Consider the following 20,865-nt stretch of genomic DNA (forward strand, 5'->3'; position numbering starts at 1 on the left):
TGGTTTTTTTGTTTTTTTTTTTTGAGTCTGAGTGACTGTTATTTCTGAAACACTGAGTACCCTGGAGCCTATTGGACATCTGATATGTTATTGTTGGATATTTGAAGAGTTGGCTATTTCTGCAGTAAACGTGAACTTGCTGATTTGTGTCTTGGAAAAATGCAAAGAGGTCAACTCAAAGGATAGCTCACAACCCAGAGATGCTGTAATACTAATTATTATTTGAATATTATTGTTAATGGATTATTATGTGGAGTAGTGTGCCCATTTCTAGGGTTTGACGTGGCTGTGTCGCTCTGCAAAGTAAATAGATAAGGATTGTTTGTTTGAGATGCTGCCACTTGTTGTGGTCTGATTGGTGGCTCTGATCAGATGGGAAGCTGGATCTGCCTTTCACTCTGTGTAACATGGCCATAAGGAAATCAGGAAAATCAAGGCAAATGTTGCTCCTCACGTTTGTATTTTCTCCCTTCCAGCAGCTTTTGCAGCATTGTGACAGAGAACCCAGATGCCTTTATGCATAGTTTGGGATTTGCCTGCCAGACAAAAGCAGAAAAAAGGCTACGTATGAAGCACAGGGACTATAAGAGGAGAAAGAAAAGAGATATGAAGAGATATGAGGAAAATATTGTCTGAAAGAATAAGGCAAGGAAAACAGAATTAGACAAAACTTATTGGAAATAAAAAAAAATCCCAAGCCTTAGAAATGGTTTGCAGTTTTAATGTTCCAGCTGACCTCTGTGCTCTCTGCCTGCCCATGGTTCCAGTCCTGCTGCATCAAACTGAAGGGCCCTGTGTTTCTTTTGTGCTTGTGGGATTTGTGCATGGTACAGATAATTTGTGTGAGCTAGTAATGTAAGCCATGTTGTCATAGGGATACTGAGTGGTGGGAGGAAATTAGCTTATAAAATACAGACTGGGAGGGAAAACATTTAGCCAAAGACCTTTCTGTGTTGATGTGGTCCATGCTTTGAACATGGAGTGTGACTCTTAATGAAAAGCTTGAGTAGAACAAGCATATAAAAAAGAACAAGTGGCTGTGCCACGTGCACACTATTGCCAAACAAAGAACTTCAAAGTTGATGACAAAGCTGTATGCAGGCTTGCATGATGAAATCTCAAGCGAGACAAACACAGCTTCCTTTTCACTTATAGTTTAAGGCCCGTGATCTTTCAAAGTTCTTAAAGAGCTTGACAAAGCTGAGTCAAGTTTTTAGGAGACTTTGATTGAGTTGTAGTTTCTGATGGAAACTGTGCAAAAAGAATGAGTCTTCTTGCCAAAGCAGATAAAAGTTACAGTTTTGGCTGTGTATTGTAAATTTGGAAGTTAGTCTAAACTTAAAGCAAAACGAAACTCAGATTTCTGGCCAACAGAAGAAAAAAGCCAAGTGGAGCCATAGTTTTTTTTTTTACTTTTTGGGGTCAGTCTGTGGGTTTGTGGTGGGTTTTTTTGGTGGTTTTTTTTCTACTTGTTTGCTTCTTTTGTTGTTTACCAGATGGCGGTAAATGAAAATGGAATACAGATTCTGTTCTGCTTCTTTGTTTTCTTGTTAACAAACATCTGGAAACTCAGCCTGTATAATAAATAGGTCTTGGCAATTGTGTTTTTTTTCCTCTCTGCAATATCTGTCATGGGAATGGTTATATTAACTCTGGCACTGCTCTAGAGGAGGAAATCAACCGGCCTTGTGTTTCCCGTTGCAGATGTTGTCCTGGAGAAAGCCATGCATAAGTGCATTCTGAAGCCATTGAAGGGCCACATAGAAGCGATGTTGAAAGAGTTTCATACTGCAGATGGTTCTTGGAAACAGCTAAAGGAAAACCTGCAGCTGGTACGGCAGAGGAATCCTCAGGAACTGGGCGTGTTTGTTCCAACACCAGACTTTGTGGATGTTGAGAAGATTAAAGTCAAGTTCATGACCATGCAGAAAATGTACTCGCCTGAAAAGAAAGTCATGCTGCTGCTGAGAGTTTGCAAATTGATTTACACAGTTATGGAGAATAACTCAGGTATGGTGCTTCTTGTGGTTCAAGCTCACTGAGCTCCAAATCTGGAGTTATGTTTTAATGCAGGAAACACGACACAGGATTTTACCAATATACATCTTGTCCTAGAGCTCTCAAAGTGTGTCACCTTGTCTTTTTGAGAGGGATTCTTCCTCTCCTTTTCTTTCCTGTTATCTCTGATGCATCTGGCAGCACGCCTGCAGATTCAGTGTGAAGTAGGCTTGTGAAGCAGCATAAAATAATTAAATAAATAGAAATTTTTTGCTTAACTGTAGACTTCTGGGACTGCCAGAAAGGCTGTCCTGTGTGTGAGCACTGAGTTCAACACTGAGTCCAAGTGAGTATTTGTCTGGAAAGTTGTAATTGAGGGCACACCCAATATTTCAGTGTCGTAATTAAATGCAGTATGCAATAAAACAACTACAGTATACAATAAAACAGCTGCAAGTGTGCTATGTTATTGCATGGAGACTTTACAGTACATGGTGGTGGTAGGTCATGAGTTAAGGTGATCAGTGCTGCTCGTAGGGTAGCTTTTTTTTTCCCTAAGCAAATAAAAGCTTCTGGTGGTGGTAGGCAGTTTGTTTTCAAAACGGACATTTAATCTGAAGCTGGACCTGGTGCTGATCAAAGTGCCTCTAGGTCTGAAGTGCATTTAGGTCCAAGGTCCTGCCCAACTTACATTCTGTGCAAACTTCTGCATTTTAAAATGCATCTGGGAATTTTGGCCTGAAGTGCTGCAGCTGTTATCACATTGTGTAAGGCGTTTCCAACACACAGAAGAGAACTGTGAAGAGACTGCTGCTAGCTAACTCTTGCACAGCCAGTTGTGCCTGTTAATTTCTGCTTTGTGTGCTCTCAGCCATTTTACCTTTCATACTTGGAGGATATGCTTTAGCTGGTTTAACTTTAGATCAGCCTTTAGGTCATCTGCACTTTCGCCAAAGAATAAGGTGTGATTCCTGCCTTTGCTGGTTTCAAGTGGCCTTTATGCCGGTTCAGCAGTGAACACACTTCAGCCAAGTCTTGGGGTTTGGCCTCATCAACTTTTCTAAGCAAAGCTTAAATGCAGTAAAAGTAGCAGGAAGGCAGACAGATGTAGGTACAGCACAATCTGTACTTCAGCTACGTACTGCTTTGTTGATGGTGCTTCACCAGCTGGTTAAGGATGATGCATTAGACCTTGTTCATTGGTACTTAAAAGTGTGCTGTGTCAAGGAAAAGAGATGAGATTCCATATGAAGTTTATTAGGTTTTTATATTCAAGACTCTGCTGGGATTCAGACTCAAACTGGTATTAGTGACTGGTTCTTCCCAGAAAGTGGATGTTCCTGCACAAAACAATAAAATGCCTGTTCATCATCTTTTTAGCCTGGAGATCAGGCTAGACGTTGGGCACAGCAGCTTTCTGGGAGCTGACCAGCTGAACTGATGCCAAGCTGAGCCCAGTCTTTACATTCTCTTGCATGCTTCAAGGCACATGTCATCAGATTTGTTTGTTGGAAGTATAGGATCATATGGGTGTTGGTCTCCTGTCTGTCGAGTGCCAGATGACATTCTCTTTGCCACACGTTGATAATAGAAGACTGCAAAGTAATACAAACATTGATCAGAAAGGCAGCAAAATACTGCTTTATGTTCAAGTGACAAAACTGAGAAAAAGGTGTGGTTTGTGTATCACTGCTTATTTCCTTCACCACAGGGAGGCTGTATGGAGCTGATGACTTCTTGCCTGTGTTGACGTATGTATTAGCTCAGTGTGACATGCTGGAGCTGGATACTGAAATTGAGTACATGATGGAATTGCTGGATCCATCTTTGCTGCATGGAGAAGGTAACATTTGTTTATTTTTTTAAATTAGAACTTAGTAAAGGGCATGGGAAGGGAGACTTTGCATCACTATGCAGTATCTTTACCTTATTCAATTAGGAATACTTTCAATGGAAATCCTGATGCCAGTGATGCCAGTAGCAGCATTTAAATAAGAGCTAGTTTGTTTGCAGCATATAAGCTTGAGTGACCAAGGAGAGTCTACTGGTATATACGACCTTAGGAAGGAATATCTTGGTTCTGGCCAAGAAAGAAGAGGCATCCTGACTTGGCAAGCAAGCACATGCACTGTGCAAGTGCCAAATGTGTTTATCCTTCAATGCCTGAAAATATCCCGAGGGTATTTATAGGGCTGCAGCTTTCAGTTAAGTTGTGACACGTAATGGAGATTGGCTTAGGTACTCAGTAAAAACTTCTTGGAGAAGTCTTTGCCAGGTTCAGTGCTTTTAAGAAGATATTCTCTTCTTTGCTTCTTGCCAATACTTGTTTCCCTAGGAATGTGTTTCCTAAGGCACACTTGACTGGCTGAAATCTGCTAGAGGAAGGGAAATCTCCCTTCTGCTTTCCTGATGATGTTTTTGACAAACAGGTATTCTGCAAGCCTTTGATAGGCCACACAATCCCTCATTTTATGAGGAAGTGTAAAGGTTCTTTAGACCAAACTCAGCTGTGATTTTATGTGTATTTGTTGCACATCCCTGCTGTCTTATGGCTTAATGAAATTGCTGTATCCTCTTACATGATGTTATGCATGGAAGAGCCTTGTTGGGATTCCTCCCAGTTGGAACTAGTGAGTTCCCTGCCTTTGTGTGTGGGGCATCCTCTAAGTGCATTCATTGTTCGTGTGTCTTTGCCTGGAAAATACTTGAGATATGAAACTGGAGATCACAAACATGTTTACATTTACTGAACTTTTTACTGATTTTTTTTTTTAATTCAACAAAAGTAGTCCAGCCATTGTTTGGTTCTGTCTTCAGCTCTAGCTGAAGATCTGTGCTGTACAGAAAAAATTGTTTTGCAGTTTAAATGTAATGTATTGTCCACTTTGGCTCATAGGTCTTGTGTATATAAAAGTTAATGCAAAACTAAAGGACTGCTATTTGAAACCAGAGCCTTATTTCTAAAAAATAGATCAAACTCTGATGTGCTTCCTGGGTGTGCAGCAAACTCTGTCATTACTTTATTGCTTTTATGTTCCTGAACAGTCTTTCATTTTGATTAAGCAGTAGACAGATGTTTATGTCATCAGTTCTTGAAGCTTGGGAGGACAGTAAGTCCCTTAAGGAACCAGCTGTTCCCAGTACCAGTGGACCAAGAGCTAGATACTGTTTCACTGCTTGGTAATGTGGACTGTATCTGACTACTACATCTCTCTTAACAACTAGGAACACACTGTTCAATATTTAGCAGGCTAATGAGCTGGTTTTATGTATTATTATTTTGACAGTAGAATACAGAGTCTATCACATACCTAAGAATTGTGTTTGTGACTGCTCTGAGAAGTTTTTCCCTTGCTGTCCTTCACAGGAGGCTATTACTTGACAAGCGCTTATGGAGCACTTTCCCTGATCAAGAATTTCCAGGAAGAACAAGCTGCCAGACTGCTAAGTTCAGAAGCCAGAGATACTCTCAGGCAATGGCACAAAAGGAGGACGACTAACAGGACGATACCTTCGGTTGATGATTTTCAGGTAGAGCTCAGGGCTTAAGCAGAAAAGCCAGGAATAATTGTTCTGTTGGAAATCCCCATTTGAGAGTTATGATTCGTTATGATTGCCCTGGGGTTATGAGGTAACTGGGTTGAAGCAGTGCTGAGAATAGGGCTGGCAAATTTTCCTCAATTCTGAAGTCTTTGTAGTTTATAACAGGGTTCAATTATGATGTCTGGAGAAAGTACCAAATATATTTTTCCCAACCACCCTTCTATTTGAGTCACTCAGAACATGGACAAACTGAATCATATCTCGATGTAACTTATTTGTATGTTCTACTGCTAAAAAAAAAAAACAGATCTGGAACTCCAGTGGTACACGAATCAGCACAGCTCCCCAGTAGCTCATGGTGGCATACAGCAGGTGGCAGAGTGGAGAGGTGGGAGAGTAGTTGTCTATGGTTTTAAAAAGTCAGTGCAAGGAGTAGTGTTCTATAACTTGGATGTCTTCATGTTTGTTTCTTCATTTCTTACTGCTCTTTCAGAGTAGGTCAGTAACTTCAACCGAAGAATAACAAAAGTTGCAATTATTTCATCTTTAAAAATCAGGCCTGCTTATTTTTCCACATAAGGCCGTGGGATTCTGTGGACTGAAGAGAGGAAGATGATGTAATCAAGGAGGATTAATTTCTTCATTTCAATTTTCTGTGGTTCACTGCACAAAGTTTCTAGTGACAACCATCAATTATTTATGACATAATTAAGCACTTGAGAAGTGAAGGTATGGGGTAATCCAAAAGGTAATGAAACCTTTCAGCTCAGGCTGCTTCTGCGTTATCAGAGTGCATATAAAGAACTACAGATCAACACTGAACAGGAAGGAACTGAGAAAAGAAGCAGTCTTGTGCAATTTGTGTCTTAAGAAGAGAGCTGATCAACAGAAATACCAAACTACAGCCAGTGCACAAAGTTAGTCCGTCTTACTGGGATCCATTCTTTATTGTGCTTACCTGTGTTAAGTCTCAGCCTACTTGAATCTGATGTTCTTTCTTACAAAACACTGCATCGTAGGAAAATCCACGTCCTGGGGTCTCTGCTGGATGCCTAAATTGCAGAAGATTCTTTGGGCAGGATCTTGCGTTCCATTTACTCTTCCCTTCCTCAGCAAGTCAACTTCAGCCAACTGTACAGCTGGATGCTGTGCTGGGTCTGGGAGGATGCAGGAATTAGGAGAAGAGCTGGCACTGAAGTTCTACAGTGCTTCTTCTGTTGTTTCTTTTAAAAGAGAGCCTCTGCTGCCTACTCAGAATGCCACTTTTCCTTCCTCTTTCTCATCATCCTACAGTCCTTGAAATAAAGTACCTTTCCTATGACAGAAGCATAAAGTGACTTCAGCTCAATTAATTCTTCTCCCATCGAACCAAGATGCACTCACTGTGCTTCTGTGCTGCAGCCCAGTGAAACTCGAAGACCTTCATTCTCCATTCCTCAAAGGGTCATCAAAAGCAAAAATCCCATATGTTGATGAGGATTAAACACAACTTTCTAGTACTGCATAAATAATTTTAACTCTGAGATACAGGCAACCTTTGGCCTCTTCTTGGAGCGTTCCTACCTGCATGAATGCACATGCATTTAAAAACACACCTTCTGTACATTAATTACATTAGAAATTAAAACTGAAGTGTGCAGTGCTGCTTTTTTTTCTCCCTACTTCTTCAGGTTTGGCATGCTTGTTTTATTTAGCATACGGACAGATAACAGCTCACTCAACAAGCAGGTCTTTCTCACTTTCCTAGTTTGCTTTAGACAGTCTTCAATTCTAGTTAATTTCTTTTTTTAAAAAAGTGACATGATGTGTTATGTCAGACTTGTGGGATTATGTCAATTTCAGTAGAGGAAAAAAGATCCAGCTTTTGCCTCAAGATCATCTAAATTTACTCAAATACAGCAGAGTAAATTTATTCTTTCTGCAGCATCCCTTTGTGCCTTCTTTGGAGAAGGAAAACACCATCTTACAAAATTTGTCATATCAGACTCAGACACTGATAAACTCAACGAAAATGTCGTGCATGAGGCTGAATTACCTTGTGCATGGTACAGCATCAGTGCAAAGAGTTGCTTATCATGTAGTAGCTCGTGGACAAACATCTTTGTTTTCTTGAAATTAGCTGAGGCTTTTTTTCTGCTTCTGACTAACATATTGCATGAAGTTTCTGGTTTTCTGCAGTGATCCAGCAGTGGCATCAGCAGCATCTCTTGGATATGCTGTCTCAGATATTTATTTTGCTTTTCAGCATTTTGTTTCCTGTTAAAGCCTAATGTGAAGTCCTGTTAAAATCACTGGGACTTTCCATATGTCTTTAGGGCTGTGTCTGTTCACTCCTAATTGCAGAGCTAGAATGCAAAGCAAGGAAAGGGGGATGTTGGCTTGCTGAGTTTCAGTAATGCCCAGCTGCAGATTTGCCAGTTTCACCACCAACATTGCAATTCACAAGGTGGTCAGAATTTACAGGAACCAGTGGTATGTGTTTCACAACTGGAACACAAGGATGTTTGGTTGTTCATTGCTGACTCTTGAATTTTCAGAGGATATTTATTTTCTTTTGGTGTTGTTTTTTTTTCTTCTGACACCTGTTTTCTCATCCAACAGAACTACCTTCGAGTTGCATTCCAGGAAGTTAACAGTGGATGCACAGGAAAGACCTTACTAGTAAGACCGTATATCACTACAGAAGATGTATGCCAGCTCTGTGCTGAGAAGTTTAAAGTGGACAACCCAAAAGAATATAGCCTCTTTCTTTTTATTGATGACACCTGGCAGCAACTGACGGAAGATACCTACCCACAGAAGATAAAGGCTGAACTGCACAGCCGTCCGCAGCCCCAGGTCTTTCACTTTGTCTACAAGCGCATTAACAGTGATCCTTACAGTGCCATTTTTCAGAACGACGACTCTGCCTCTTAAAGCCAGCAATTGACAGTTTAACTTCTGTTTGCTTACCTGTTGAAAATAACCTTGTTAGCTCCCTGCCTTAGGAGCCAAAACAGTCTATGCAGGTTTTAAACTACAGATGCCTAGGGAAATGTGTGCAGACACATCTAGTGTTGCTTAGAAAAAACAATAATACGTGTAAACCATGCATATGGCTAGTTGTGCAGAATATTCCACCTGAGCAGTAAGCAGCCCATGAAGCTGAATTTCTTGTACCACAGACTTGCCTGAAATGAAACATATTATACTGTGGCCCTCTGCAGTTCTTTTTGCTGTAGTGTGCCAAAATCTATTTTCTTACACTCATCCTTTAGCCAAATGTCACTTTGATTTAAATAGACGTATGTTAGATAATTACTTCAGTAAACTCTCTGGTGTGTGCTCAGTTTCACCAGCGTGAGTTGGACAAGACTGTCCGATGCAGGGCATCAGTTAGCTCATTACCTGGATGATTGCATCCTTTTCTAATTTTTTTTTTTTTTATTATTACAGAAAAGCTCCATGTTTTTATATATATTTCCTAGAAATTTTATAGCAGTTGCAGGTAAACTGTCAGGGTTGTTTTTTAAAATATTTTTTTAACTATAAAATATTCTATAATTATGCATGTGATTTTAACACTTAATATACAAGAATAAATCTCTTGCTGGTTTTAGAGTATTGCATTAAAAGTCTTTTTGGTTTCTCTTCTTTTCCTGTTACGGGAGAGTTTATGACATTTCTGTTATGTGTAAGAAGATTGTAACATTGGCACTGGTGATTTCAGTGCCCTTATCAGAACTTTAGGTACTGTTATCTGGACTGTTGTTTATATGCATTGTTTTAGATAGAACTGGGTGGTTGGAAGGGGAAGTTGAAAAAAGAGGATGTAGAGAAGGGGCAGAGAAAGAATTTAAGAACCGAATTTGGGATTAAAATGTATCAGTCTGCTGGTTCAGGCTCCTTGCAGAAAACGAGCAAAGGTTGGCAAGGAACTTACATGTAAATTTTATTGTAGATTTGCAGAGGAATTTGACAGCACCTATCCCAGATACTGCTGGCGTTAGCAGAGGATTAGATGTATCAGTACAGTGAATGAGAACACTAACCATTTTGTACAGTCTGTCAGCACCATCAAAATGTGTTTTGGACTGAAGAGTATGTTGTAGCATTTCATGACTCTTAAGTAACTCAGTAGGTGACATGTGAAGGTCAGAGTCCTACGTATACAAAGATAAAATGGTATTGAATATGTGTGTTCTGTAGGCTTGTGCAAGATAGCTGGTGCTGTGGGTGATGCTGTGGGTCCTCCTGAAGTCAGGTAGGGCTGGCTTTTTGTTTCTTTTTTTTTTTTTCTAGAGAGTAATGGAGTTTTCTCCAGATCCTGTGTGGGCAGATGATTGCAGAAATACATCATAAGCAACACGTGTATTGTACATACAAAGATCTGTAGCATTTTTAATGTTAGTTTGCCATGTATTTGAAACCTCTGGCACATGTTTGTATTTCATTTTGTAAAAGGCAAATGGTGAATTTTGCACATAATACATTGTAATACTGAATATAATTTCAGATGTTGCGTGCTGTGATTTTTATAATTTGTTTTCATTTTTAGAAATGGTTCACACTTCTGAACGTTTTCTGTTGTGCTGTTGCTCCTTTTCCAAGTCTTTGCCAAGGGAGGTTGCAATAAGTAAATATTGTGCTACATAAAATAGTTTGTGAGGATTTTGATGCATGAAGTAATTTTGCTTAAGACCAAAACAGAAGAGTAATTGTGATGTTAGTTAGCAGCAGTGATACTCTCAAGGCTTGATACCAGTTAACTAATTCTTTCTCCTTTTTCAGTATGGTATTAACTTGTGTATCACCACTGTGTTAATTATACAAAGTAACATGCATAGGAAGAGATTTAAAGCTGATGGTTCCAAGATTGAGCCAGTCATTCTATGTAACATGCTTGACTTGGAGTGTGCAGACAGCTTGATTGCTGAACCATGTGTTGCAAAGTTAAGACTGACATTCACTGCTGAATAAATCTCTCCTATATTCACGTGATGGCAGGTCTATTAAGGGAAGGAAGGATGGGGGCAGAGATGGAAAGTATTGAGAAACTCGAAATTTGAGGCATGAAACTAAGGAAAGCGAAGAGGGCAAAAATGGAAATGCGTGCTTAGACCACATCAAGATGATTCCACTGTCTCATCTTGTGCAATTGTCTTTTGAACGGTAGAACAATTCACTTTGCTGTGCAAAACACTTCTTGCTTCTTGTAATGCCAGGAAACAGATGATACCAAAACTCTGGAATGACTTTGGACTTTTAAAAATAATCTTTTCCATCTCTTCTCAGAGTTGGATATTCTGAATATTGAGAAGTAAGAAAAAGCTTTTGTTTGGTTTTTATTTTTTGCTGCTGGTTGCCTGTCATAGGGAAGTAATGGAAAAGGCAGAAGAAATGAAGTAGAAATAATCACTAAATTGTGCTAGTAAGAGCCTTAACAGAAAAGCTAACACTTTAGATATATTTAGAATCACATTAGATGTGAATTCATTTATATATTGAAAAATAAAATGCCACCTGCAGCAGCCTAAGTCAAATCTGGCTTGCTGTTGCTTTTCTTTCTGTTCTTTTCTTGCTTCTTAATCCTGAAGGCTGTAATCTTCCATAAACCTCAGCCTTCTGTGGCAGTTGTACCTGGCATGTACAGCACATGCATTGTTCCAGCGTTACATACTGATTTGAGGGCATGGAGCAGGAAATGTGAATGCATGTCTGTGAGCTAATGCTCACTTTCATCATGAAGAAACAACCTTTCTAGAACCCCCTGCCAAAACAACACTCTTTCTATGGTAGGTAGATGTTAACGTCACAGTTGGTTCTGTTAGTTTTTAGCAGCTCTATCCATTCTATTTGAAAATTTGCAGGTAATATGTTGACTGAAAATGGAGTTGCAAGTATATCAAAAAATGGATTTTTTTTTCTTGCAATTTTGAAACATGTTCTCAAATTCCTTTATCAAAAGGGAAAGCACAGCTGCATATTTTTTGTTGTTCACAGGACTGTGTATTGAAATGCACAGTTATTTGCCATCGCTTGAGTTTGCACTGCCCTGCACCCTCCCACTGCCCTGGTTTCAGCTCAGATGGTGCCCATTACACACCAGTGTGTGGTTGTTGCTTAGCAATGGTGGTGTGGCTGGGGCCAGGCTGGGCTGCTCGGTGGGTCTCAGCTTCCACCATGATGTCACGAGATAGGGGGTGGCTATAAAATGGTCTGGGCCAGGCTATAGATTGAAAATGTCTGGTCTGTGTAACTGATAAAGATGTTGAAGAGTGCTGATTCCAAGAGTGAGCCGTAGGGGACATCACTTGTCACTGGCCTCCACCTGGAAAGAGCCGTTGGCCTCAACCCTCTGGCTGCAACAAACATTCTTATCTGTGAAATAGTCCACCCTTCAAACCCATCTCTCTCCAATTTAGAGATAAAGTGGGTTCCATGTCAGAGGCCTTCCACAAGTAGAGGACAGCAGTTGCCCTTCCTTTGTCCACCGATGCCATCACTACCACAGGTGAGACTGGTGAGGCACAATCTGCCCTTGATGAAGCTATGCTGTCTGTCTCATCACCTCCTTGTGTCACATGTGCCTTAACGTGTTTTCCAAGAGAATCTGTTCTGTGATCCTCCCAGGTACAGAAGCCAGTAATTCCACAGATCCTCCTTTCTCCCTTTCTTAAAAATAGAAATGATGTTTCACTTTCTTTAGTTACCAGGGACTTAATCAGATACCCGTTATTTCTCAAATACAATGAAGAGCAGCTGAGCAACGACATCAACCCTTGGGACCCCAGGTTGTATATCATCTGGCCCCGTAGACTTCTACACCTTCAGTCTTGTGAGGCCATCTCAGACTTGCTCTTTCATTACTTGTTTTTTGTTACGGTGTTGGGGTGTCTTGTTGTTGCTCTTTTTCTTCAAAGAGTGGATTTTTCATTCATCTTGAAATCATTAAATCAAGTTGCAGTAAATACATGAAAGCAACTAGGCTACAGTATGTAGTGACAGTACTAGAGCACTAAGCTACCAATGGGCAGATGAAGATGCTTATAAGTCCTTGTTCTGCCTCAAGTTAAATGGAAACATTCTGATGTCGTATGATTTTATTTTTTTAATGTGGTAAAAGTTCAGATGGCTGTTGATGAATGGGATTGTTTTGTATTTTTTTTTTACTCCCTCGTGTTTCTTACTGAAAATAATAGCAGTTAAAACTTAATTGTGCAGTTTATGCATCTTGTTGTGTCTGTGGTGAACTGCCAGATGGGAGTAAGTAAGCACACACAAAGACGTTTTATTCTTTAAGACTAAAGAACATGCAGTTACTTATCTAATTTCCCCTTCCAAAGAACGCTCCTGCCAAGCACCTGAGCTTTTTGTCAACGAGGAAAAGAATTATTGTGCTTTCTTATTTCTTCCCATTCCCCCCTTTTTTTTTTTCTTTTCAAGACTGCTATCAAGAGAGAAACTTTTTTTTTAGATGCCCTAATTAAAACTTTAGTGCTATTGATGGTCAACGGTGACTGAGAATTGGGTAATGTTTGCAGTTTAAAGGGTAAACAACTTGGAAAATTCAAGTGTGTTAATGTTATTCTGTTAACCAAATTGAAGTACTAGCTGTTTCTAGGATGTAGGATTTCCAAATAACCTACAAAACAGAAGTCCTCCTTCACACCAGGTAGATGTTTTGAAACTTTCTAGGGGGGAGGATGCATAAATGGAAACAATAGTTTTTCCTTGCAAAGATGTGGGTATTGTCTGTGTTTAATCAACATGAATTTTTTTCATGTTTCACCTTTCATCAAGTGCACTTTATACTAAAGCATGATGTTCTCTAATTCCTCACAGTTCTCTGTGACAAGTGGGCAAGAGGAGAAGTGCCCAGCCTGACCTTGGCTGTGTCCAGGGATGGGCATCCATTGCCTCTCTGTGCAACCAGTGCCTCACCGCCCTTAGCGTAAAACTACTTATATTCCATCTAAACCTCTCCTCTTTTAGTGAGAATCCACTTAACCCTTGTCCTATCACACAGACCTTGCTACAGAGCCTATCGTCTTTCTGCGGGAGGGGCGGGGTCCGGCACGCTGCTGCCGCCCGCTGTGCGAAATGCGCTAATGCGATCGCTGGCCTCTGACGGCGGCCATGTTGGTTGTGGGTGTCATCGGTTTCCGGGCGGCCATGTTCGTTGTGGGTGTCATCGGTTTCCGGGCGGCCATGTTCGTTGTGGGTGTCATCGGTTTCCGGGCGGCCATGTTCGTTGTGGGTGTCATCGGTTTCCGGGCGGCCATGTTGGTTGTGGGTGTCATCGGTTTCCGGGCGGCCATGTTCGTTGTGGGTGTCATCGGTTTCCGGGCGGCCATGTTCGTTGTGGGTGTCATCGGTTTCCGGGCGGCCATGTTGGTTGTGGGTGTCATCGGTTTCCGGGCGGCCATGTTCGTTGTGGGTGTCATCGGTTTCCGGGCGGCCATGTTCGTTGTGGGTGTCATCGGTTTCCGGGCGGCCATGTTCGTTGTGGGTGTCATCGGTTTCCGGGCGGCCATGTTGGTTGTGCGGATCGTGGGCTGCAGGTCGAAGTGCTGCTACCGGTGGCATTTTCCGTTCTTCTCCCAGGGCCGGCACTGAGGTTCGGAAGATTACGTTAGTCAGAACCCGGTCCAGCCTGATGTTGAATGTTTCCAGTGGGCCGGCTTTTCTCCTGTTTCCTCCAGCAGAGCCAAGAGGCCTGGTGTCCTGGTCAAGGCCCGCTTGCCTTGGGGGCCCTCAGCAGTGTGTGGAGCACCAAGTATGCACTGCTGCTGCCTGTGGCCACTCTGGCTCAGCCCCAGCAATGCACCAAGAGCTGCCTTTAGTTCCTGATTACGCACACACCTGCATTTGTGCTGCTGGATGTAAGGAGGCAGGGGGTGGAGGGGCTGGCCTGCACTCTTGGTGCCTTTACCAAGGAATAAGGGCTCAGCTGGGTCCACAGCATGAAGCCTTAAGGTAGTCTGATGCCCTGTGGTCTGTTGAATGGAGAGTTGCATTGAAATTTAACAGCTCAACATGCATAAAAGTTACAAGCTGCCCTCTCCTGTGGGAGCGTGGGCCAAAGCTGAGGCTGGAGAAGCTGACTGTGGAGGACCAAAGAAGGAAAGGCTGTTTCTTGTTGTCTCTGACTAGCCCCTAGCCTTTTGGATGGGGTTGTGCCAAGCAGGTGTAACAACTGCACAGATCAATGCAGTGGGAAAGGTGTTAAAACAAAGGTGTGATGATGAATGAGCCGGCACAATAGAGAGGTGCTGTAAAGGAAGGAAAGGTGATTGCTCGTCTATATCAGAAAGATTTCAGGTGTGCAGGGGAAAGCCTCACCAAGGAGAGATCTCCAGAAAAAGATCCTTTTCCAGTTGCAGTCTGCTCTTCAATGAGGTCTAAGAGAGGTGCAGTCAGGCTGCAGCCCTTCCAGTCACACACATGAATTGCCTTCACCTGCACTCCCAGGGCTGACCAGGTCCTTTTCCCAGGTGATAAATTGGTGGTTCAGGCTGTGACTCAGCAGTTCCCATTCAGCAGAAGAGGACCTCCATTTCTAGGAGGATGGTAACCCAGAGATGCTAACTGTAAGAGTAACAGAATCACAGAATGGGCAGGATTGGAAGGGACCTCAAGGATCATGAATCTCCAACCCCCCTGCCACATACAGGGCTACCAACCTCCTCATTTAATGCTAGACCAGGCTGCTCAGGGCTCCATCCACTCTGGCCTTGAACACCTCCAGGGACGGGACATCCACAACCTCTCTGGGCAGCCTGTTCCAGCACCTCAACACACTCTCTGTAAAGAATTTCCCCGACGTCCAACCTAAATCTCCCCTCAAGTAACCTTTTAAGTAACCTTAAAAGCTAAAGGTGTAACTGTAAAAAGCTAAGCCTAAATCACGACTTATAAAATGCTAAAACTCTGAAATGCTACCTTGAAAAGCTAATGCAAGAAAGGAAACCCTAAAATGCTACCCCAAAATTCTAACTGTAAAACGCTAACCCTAAAACACTAACTTCAAATGCAAGCTTTGCAAAGTAACTATAAAACCTAAAGCTTGTGAAGTGAACCCTAAAATACTAAGCTTAAAATGCTAATCCTAAAAGGCTAACTGTAATACACTAACTCTAAGCCTAAAATTTCAACTCTAAAACCTTAATCTCAAACTACTAATTTTAAAGGTTAAAAAAAAACCTAAAATGCTGATCATGGAATGCTCATTCTGAAACATAAGCTGTAAAACTTTAACCCAAAACCTCTAACAATAAAGAAAAACTTAAAAAAAAAAAAAAAAAAACTATAAAATCTGAGTGCCAAAACATTAAAGCATAACACTAAAATGATAATCCTAAAACAGGGACTGCAAAACGTTAAAATGGAAACTCTATATCTTTCCAATTTGGAGAGAAGAATATTGTGGGGGACCATGTTAATGGCCTTGCTGAAGTGCAGCTGGATGACATCAGTGTCTCTTCCCTTGTTTACTGATGCGGTTACACCGCAGTAGAAGGCCATTAGGTTGGTCAGGCAGGACCTGCTCTTGGTGAAGCCATGCAGGTTGTCCCATATCCCATCCCTCTCTCCCACGTGTCTTAGCATAGCTTCCAGGAAGGTCTGCTCCATGATCTTCTTCCTCACAGAAGTGAGGCTGCATCATCCTTCTTACCCTTCTTATAAATAGATGCAGCAGTGCCTTTTCCTGTCGCCAGGGACTTCACCTCGCAGCCTTGACTTTTCAAGCACTGTGGAGAGTGGCTTGGTGACTACATCAGTAAATTCCTTCAGGACCCTGGGGTGCATCTCACCAGGACACAGACTTGTGGATGTTTGTGTTCCTCAGGCAATCACAAAGCTGATCTTCACTTGCAGCAAAACACTTTCCCTAAAACATTAAGTCTAAAACTTGAAAAACCTAACTCTAAAATGATAAACCTAAACGATAACTATAAAGATGCTAAATCAACTTCTACATTTATGTGTAACCCCAAGTGATAAAAACACAATAAAACACTATGCATAAATGCAAACCCAAATACAATAACTGAAAAAGAGTTAACACTGATGAGTTAAATGTGAAATGCTAACACTAAAATTTTGGCTGTAAAACACTCTCAAAAGCCAAGCTTGTAATGCTATCCCTAAAATTGCATAAAACTCTAGTTCTAAAACACTGAACTCTAACCCTGAAATGCTAACTCTAAAATGCTAACCCTCAGTGACCAACCCTCTGCATAACCCTATGGTGCAAACTCTAGCTCTGAACCGTAACTGTTAAAAGCTTACTGTAAAAAGATAAGGCTAAAATGCTAACCACGAGCGTAACCTCAAAAGTTGTGCTCTGAGTCTAACTGTCACTGGTAAAAATAGAATGTTAACCATAAATTTAAAGCCTTAACTGTTAACTTTAAAGTATGCTAATCTTCAATGCTAACTGTAAAACACAACTCCTAGAATGTTTACCCTAAAATGCTACCTGTAAAACAAAAAATGCTAGCCACAATGCTAACCCTAGACTGCTAACCTCGTAAGGACAAGTGTACAATCATAACCCTACAATGCCATTCCTAAATAGCTGAAAGGTACCAGAGCTCTTTATTTCCTTTCTACAGCCTCCCACCAGCTCTGTAAATGCACATTCTAGATCTACTGGACAACAGCTGGAGCAGTCCACCTTCCAAGCACTCTGCTCAGCTCAGTGTGCAGAGCATTGCAAGTGCTGCCAACTGCTTTTTGTGCTCACAGGAAGTATCAGAAAGGTTAATGGTCTTCAAACATTAGCTCTCATGAGGTACACTCTGGTTCTTGGCACACACTGAGACTGTCAGGAAGGTGCATTTGAAGGATTGATCTGAGAAGAGCTGGATTTAAATGAGAAAAGAAGATCCGGGCTGGCAGCGGGAAGACTTCCAAGAGAGCTGAGTCTGTTAGTCTGGCTCTTTTCAGTCTGACATCCCCTTGGCCATACAAAGCTGCAAAATACTGCTGTGGGACTGGAGAGAGATGGCCAGCAAGACTGCATTCTTTTGCGTTTCAAAGTGGTTACCAGAGTAAAGTTTGTAAGTGTCCTTGCTTCCACTGAGAAATGTTTAGGAAGCCAGTCACCAAAGCTGCAGTAATTAGGGCATGGACAGCCACTGGAGAAATAACAGAAACTGCCACTTGGAAGGTTTTCAGGTCACCCTGCTGAAGGACAGAGAAGTGACCAGCAGATGATGTTATAATCTGGTGCTGGCTGGAAGGCGAGGTGAAGTTAGATTGTCATCTTTCTTTACAGCTGTACTTCTGGTGTTATTCCTTGCCACTTTCTCACTGCATTCACTGTGGCTCTCTCTGCTCTGTTACACGTTTTAGATAGCTTAGAGGACCTGCAGATAAGAAGTGTGGGGATGCTGGGTTTGGGTGGTGAATCAACACAGACTGAGATAATGTGAGTATACACACTGTAGGGAAATGAGGTGATCCAAGATGGCCAGCACAGCTTCAGCTGTGGGCAGATCGTGCCTGACCAATCTGATGGCCTTCTACAATGGAGTGATGGCACTGGTGGACAAAGGAAGAGCAACTGATGTCATCAGCCTGGCCCTGTACAAGGCCTGAGATGTGGTCCTGTGCCATATCCTTATTTCCAAATCGGAGAGAGATGGATTTCAAGGCTGGACTATTCAGTGGATAAAGAGTGAGCTGGATGTCACAGCCAGAGGGCTGAGGTCAATGTCCCCATGTCCAGGTGGAGGCCGGTAAGGAGTGGTTTCCTGCAGGGGTCCATCTTGGGACCAGAGCTCTTCAGCATCTTTGTCAAAGACACAGTGGGATCAAGTACACCCTCAGTGAAATTGCTGATGACACTGAGTGGTGCAGTGAATACATTGTAAGGAAGGGATGCCATCCAGAGGAACCTGGGCAGGCTTGAAAAGCGGGCCTGATCTTTGTTCCTCATTAATGCCTAGTGGTGCTGGTGGTGCACTGGGGGAGAGGCTGGGCAGTGCTTTAGATAATTGCCCTTTCATTCCTTCAGACTGCAGACAGGTCCTCGCTCAGGTTGGTTGAGGTAAAGAGACCATACTGTAAAAATAACAACTTCCTGTGCAGCCATGAGAAACCTGAGTCACCATCCATGCAAGCTGACAGGAGGGGATGTGCAGAACAACAGGCACAATGGCTGGGAAAGTGAGGGGCCCCAGCTCTGCCCCTTGCTTTGAAGCTGCCTGTGCGCCCGGTGTTTCAGGCAGAGGGGAGCAGATCCTTCTCACCTGCGTTTCTGCGGGATGTGGTGGGTCAGTGCTGTGTGCTGGAGGTTGTGCTGCCTTTGAGGAGGGGTAGGAGAAAGGTTGGAGGAGTGCCTGCAGCGTTCCCAGTCTTTAAAGAGACAGATTATTGTTGACAGCTCTTCACTGTGTTTTTACAAGGAGAGATTATCCTTCTGGGCAGGGATAATATGACAGTGGGCTGTCACACCATTCTGCTTATGGGCGTTAGCTACTGACTCGAGCTGTTTTGCTGGGACCACACAGAGGAGACAAGCACATTCCAGACAAGTTGTCAGCAGAGTATCGGAGGAAACAAGCTTGATGTTCTCAGAGGCTTTTCTTCCCTCTGCAATGACCTGAGGCTCAGTTGGAGGCTTGCTATTCTGGAAGCTGAGGGAAAACCCTTCACACCTTGAGTCTTGGCTCTGAGCGCAGAGCGTGTTGGACTGTTGTGGGAGAAAGGGGTTGTCTGTCCCCTTCCTGCTGGGCTGAAGGTGCCTGAGTGGTATGCAGATTCCTGTCACCATGGCTGAGTATCTCTGAGATTGCTAGATCCCAGCAGCCATGGATTCTCTCCAGCCTTGGGAGGCGTGGGGCACTCGAGCTGTGACTGGAGCTTAGAGATCCATTGCTGAGCATGTGGGACAGAAAGGAGCAGGGCTTGGGATGAGGGTGCTAAAATTAACTCCTGCGTTTTTCCCTAAAATGGCTTTATTTACTTCTGCAGGAGAGAAGGTGAGGAACTCATCAGTCCTTGTTTACTGTCTGGTTTCAAATCTGGATGGCAGCATGCTGAGATAGTATACAAAATCAAAGGGCAGAAGGCAGCTATAGGGCTTTATCACTCTCTTCCTATCTAGGCCAGCTGGTAGCAAATTAGATTATACACCTTTAGCCTCCTGGAGAGACTAAATTATCTGTCTGTGTACTCTTCTGTCTGGCTTTCTCGATGCACTGTTATGGAGGTTCTGCTGTGGTGTCTCTGCTCAGTAACACAGACAGAGCTGAGCACTCTCTGAGCCTCTTTCAGTGCACTTCTGCCTCAGATGGTGTTGTTCATCCTGGGCTGTCACACAGGTGTCACACACACCTGAGGATGGTCTGAATTAACACTGGAAGAAGAGGGAAGTGTGTTATTTCAGTTCTGCATGAAGGGCCTGTAAGAATTCACCAAGTGCTGCTGTGCAGAAGGAGGCTGTCTCCTTGCAGCTCCTACACAGATTGCATTTGTTTCTTCTATCTGTGATACACCCTGTGTCTCTGCGTTGTTCTAGGTGAGCCTCTGTGTCAGTCTTGTTCTAACAAAGCAGCAAAGTTGCTCCACAAGAGAGTGCATAAGGGTGAAGAAATGAAGGACTTGGATTTTCATGCTTTCCCCTGCTATGATGCTTGTTCAGCAGAGGTTGGTCTCGTAAGTATGTTTCTTTTCATTTCATTTCACTTTAAGTGACAGATAGTGGAAGAAATGGCAGCAATAATATGGAGTGTGATGCTGTGCTAAGCTGCCATGGGTACTGTGGTACATTGATCTCAAGCAGATATTGATTGCTGTTGCATTTCTTTATAAAAGGCACTGGGGATGTGAGATAGGACCTCCAACTGGTACGGACAAACTTAGCCTCTTGTCAGCCACTGAGGATGTGGTGCAGGACCACGTCTGAGACCTTGCACAAGTTCCTTCTGAACTACATTTTTGAGAAAGACAGGAGTAAAAACTTAAAAAGCAATGACTTTGTAAGTACCAAGATACCAAGGTTGGTACCTTGGCAAGGTGGTGGAATTGCTGGATCAAAATGAGAGAAGCCCACGAGTTTGGCACAGCGATGCATTTGGCAGCTCTAGAGGTGGCTCGGAGTAAGAAGAACCACAAACGTGATTCAGCCCCCCAAAAAAAGAAGTGCTGAGCACAGCTTGTCGGACTTCACAGGTGTCTGTGCCTCGACGGGGCAAAATGCCATTGCACGGGGTGCCGCCTCCTGCACGCAGCTCCCGCTTCGCCCAATGAATTGCCGTCTCACCGAGCTGCGGACCCCGGCCCCGTCCCTCCGGCCCCGTCCCTCCGGCCCCGTCCCTCCGGCCCCGTCCC

The 20,865-nt window shown here is 42.8% G+C and overlaps 2 protein-coding genes across 12 annotated transcripts in view; both read left to right on the top strand.

Moving 5' to 3' along the window:
* The window catches only part of RIN2 (Ras and Rab interactor 2), a 57,352-nt gene extending 47,322 nt beyond the window's left edge, over positions 1-10,030 (top strand). For all 10 annotated transcript variants that reach the window (XM_031603347.2, XM_090134612.1, XM_090134615.1 and 7 more), the window contains 4 exons: positions 1,705-2,010; positions 3,710-3,841; positions 5,366-5,529; positions 8,143-10,030. In XM_031603347.2, the coding sequence (XP_031459207.2) occupies positions 1,705-2,010; positions 3,710-3,841; positions 5,366-5,529; positions 8,143-8,457 (917 nt within the window). In that variant the 3' untranslated portion in view covers positions 8,458-10,030. The remainder of the gene's footprint in view (positions 1-1,704; positions 2,011-3,709; positions 3,842-5,365; positions 5,530-8,142) is intronic.
* A 105-nt stretch (positions 10,031-10,135) lies between these two features.
* Positions 10,136-20,857, top strand: LOC149918826 (uncharacterized). Of its 2 annotated transcripts, XM_090134632.1 has the most exons (4): positions 10,136-14,140; positions 17,142-18,269; positions 20,054-20,190; positions 20,350-20,857. In XM_090134632.1, the coding sequence occupies exon 1, from the start codon at positions 13,660-13,662 to the stop codon at positions 14,137-14,139; it is 480 nt and encodes a 159-aa protein (XP_089990758.1). In that variant the 5' UTR covers positions 10,136-13,659; the 3' UTR covers position 14,140; positions 17,142-18,269; positions 20,054-20,190; positions 20,350-20,857. The 2 variants fall into 2 exon arrangements, with proteins under 2 accessions (XP_089990758.1, XP_089990757.1); XM_090134631.1 differs by lacking the exon at positions 17,142-18,269.
* Positions 20,858-20,865: the final 8 nt, after the last annotated feature.

The sequence above is a fragment of the Phasianus colchicus genome, chromosome 2 (genome assembly GCF_987193195.1).
Source record: "Phasianus colchicus chromosome 2, bPhaCol1.hap1.1, whole genome shotgun sequence".
NCBI lineage: Eukaryota > Metazoa > Chordata > Aves > Galliformes > Phasianidae > Phasianus > Phasianus colchicus.

What these genes read in the sequence shown, in the direction of transcription:
- LOC149918826 (XM_090134632.1), top strand. Translation starts at nt 13,660, where the DNA reads ATGTTGGTTGTGGGTGTCATCGGTTTCCGGGCGGCCATGTTCGTTGTG.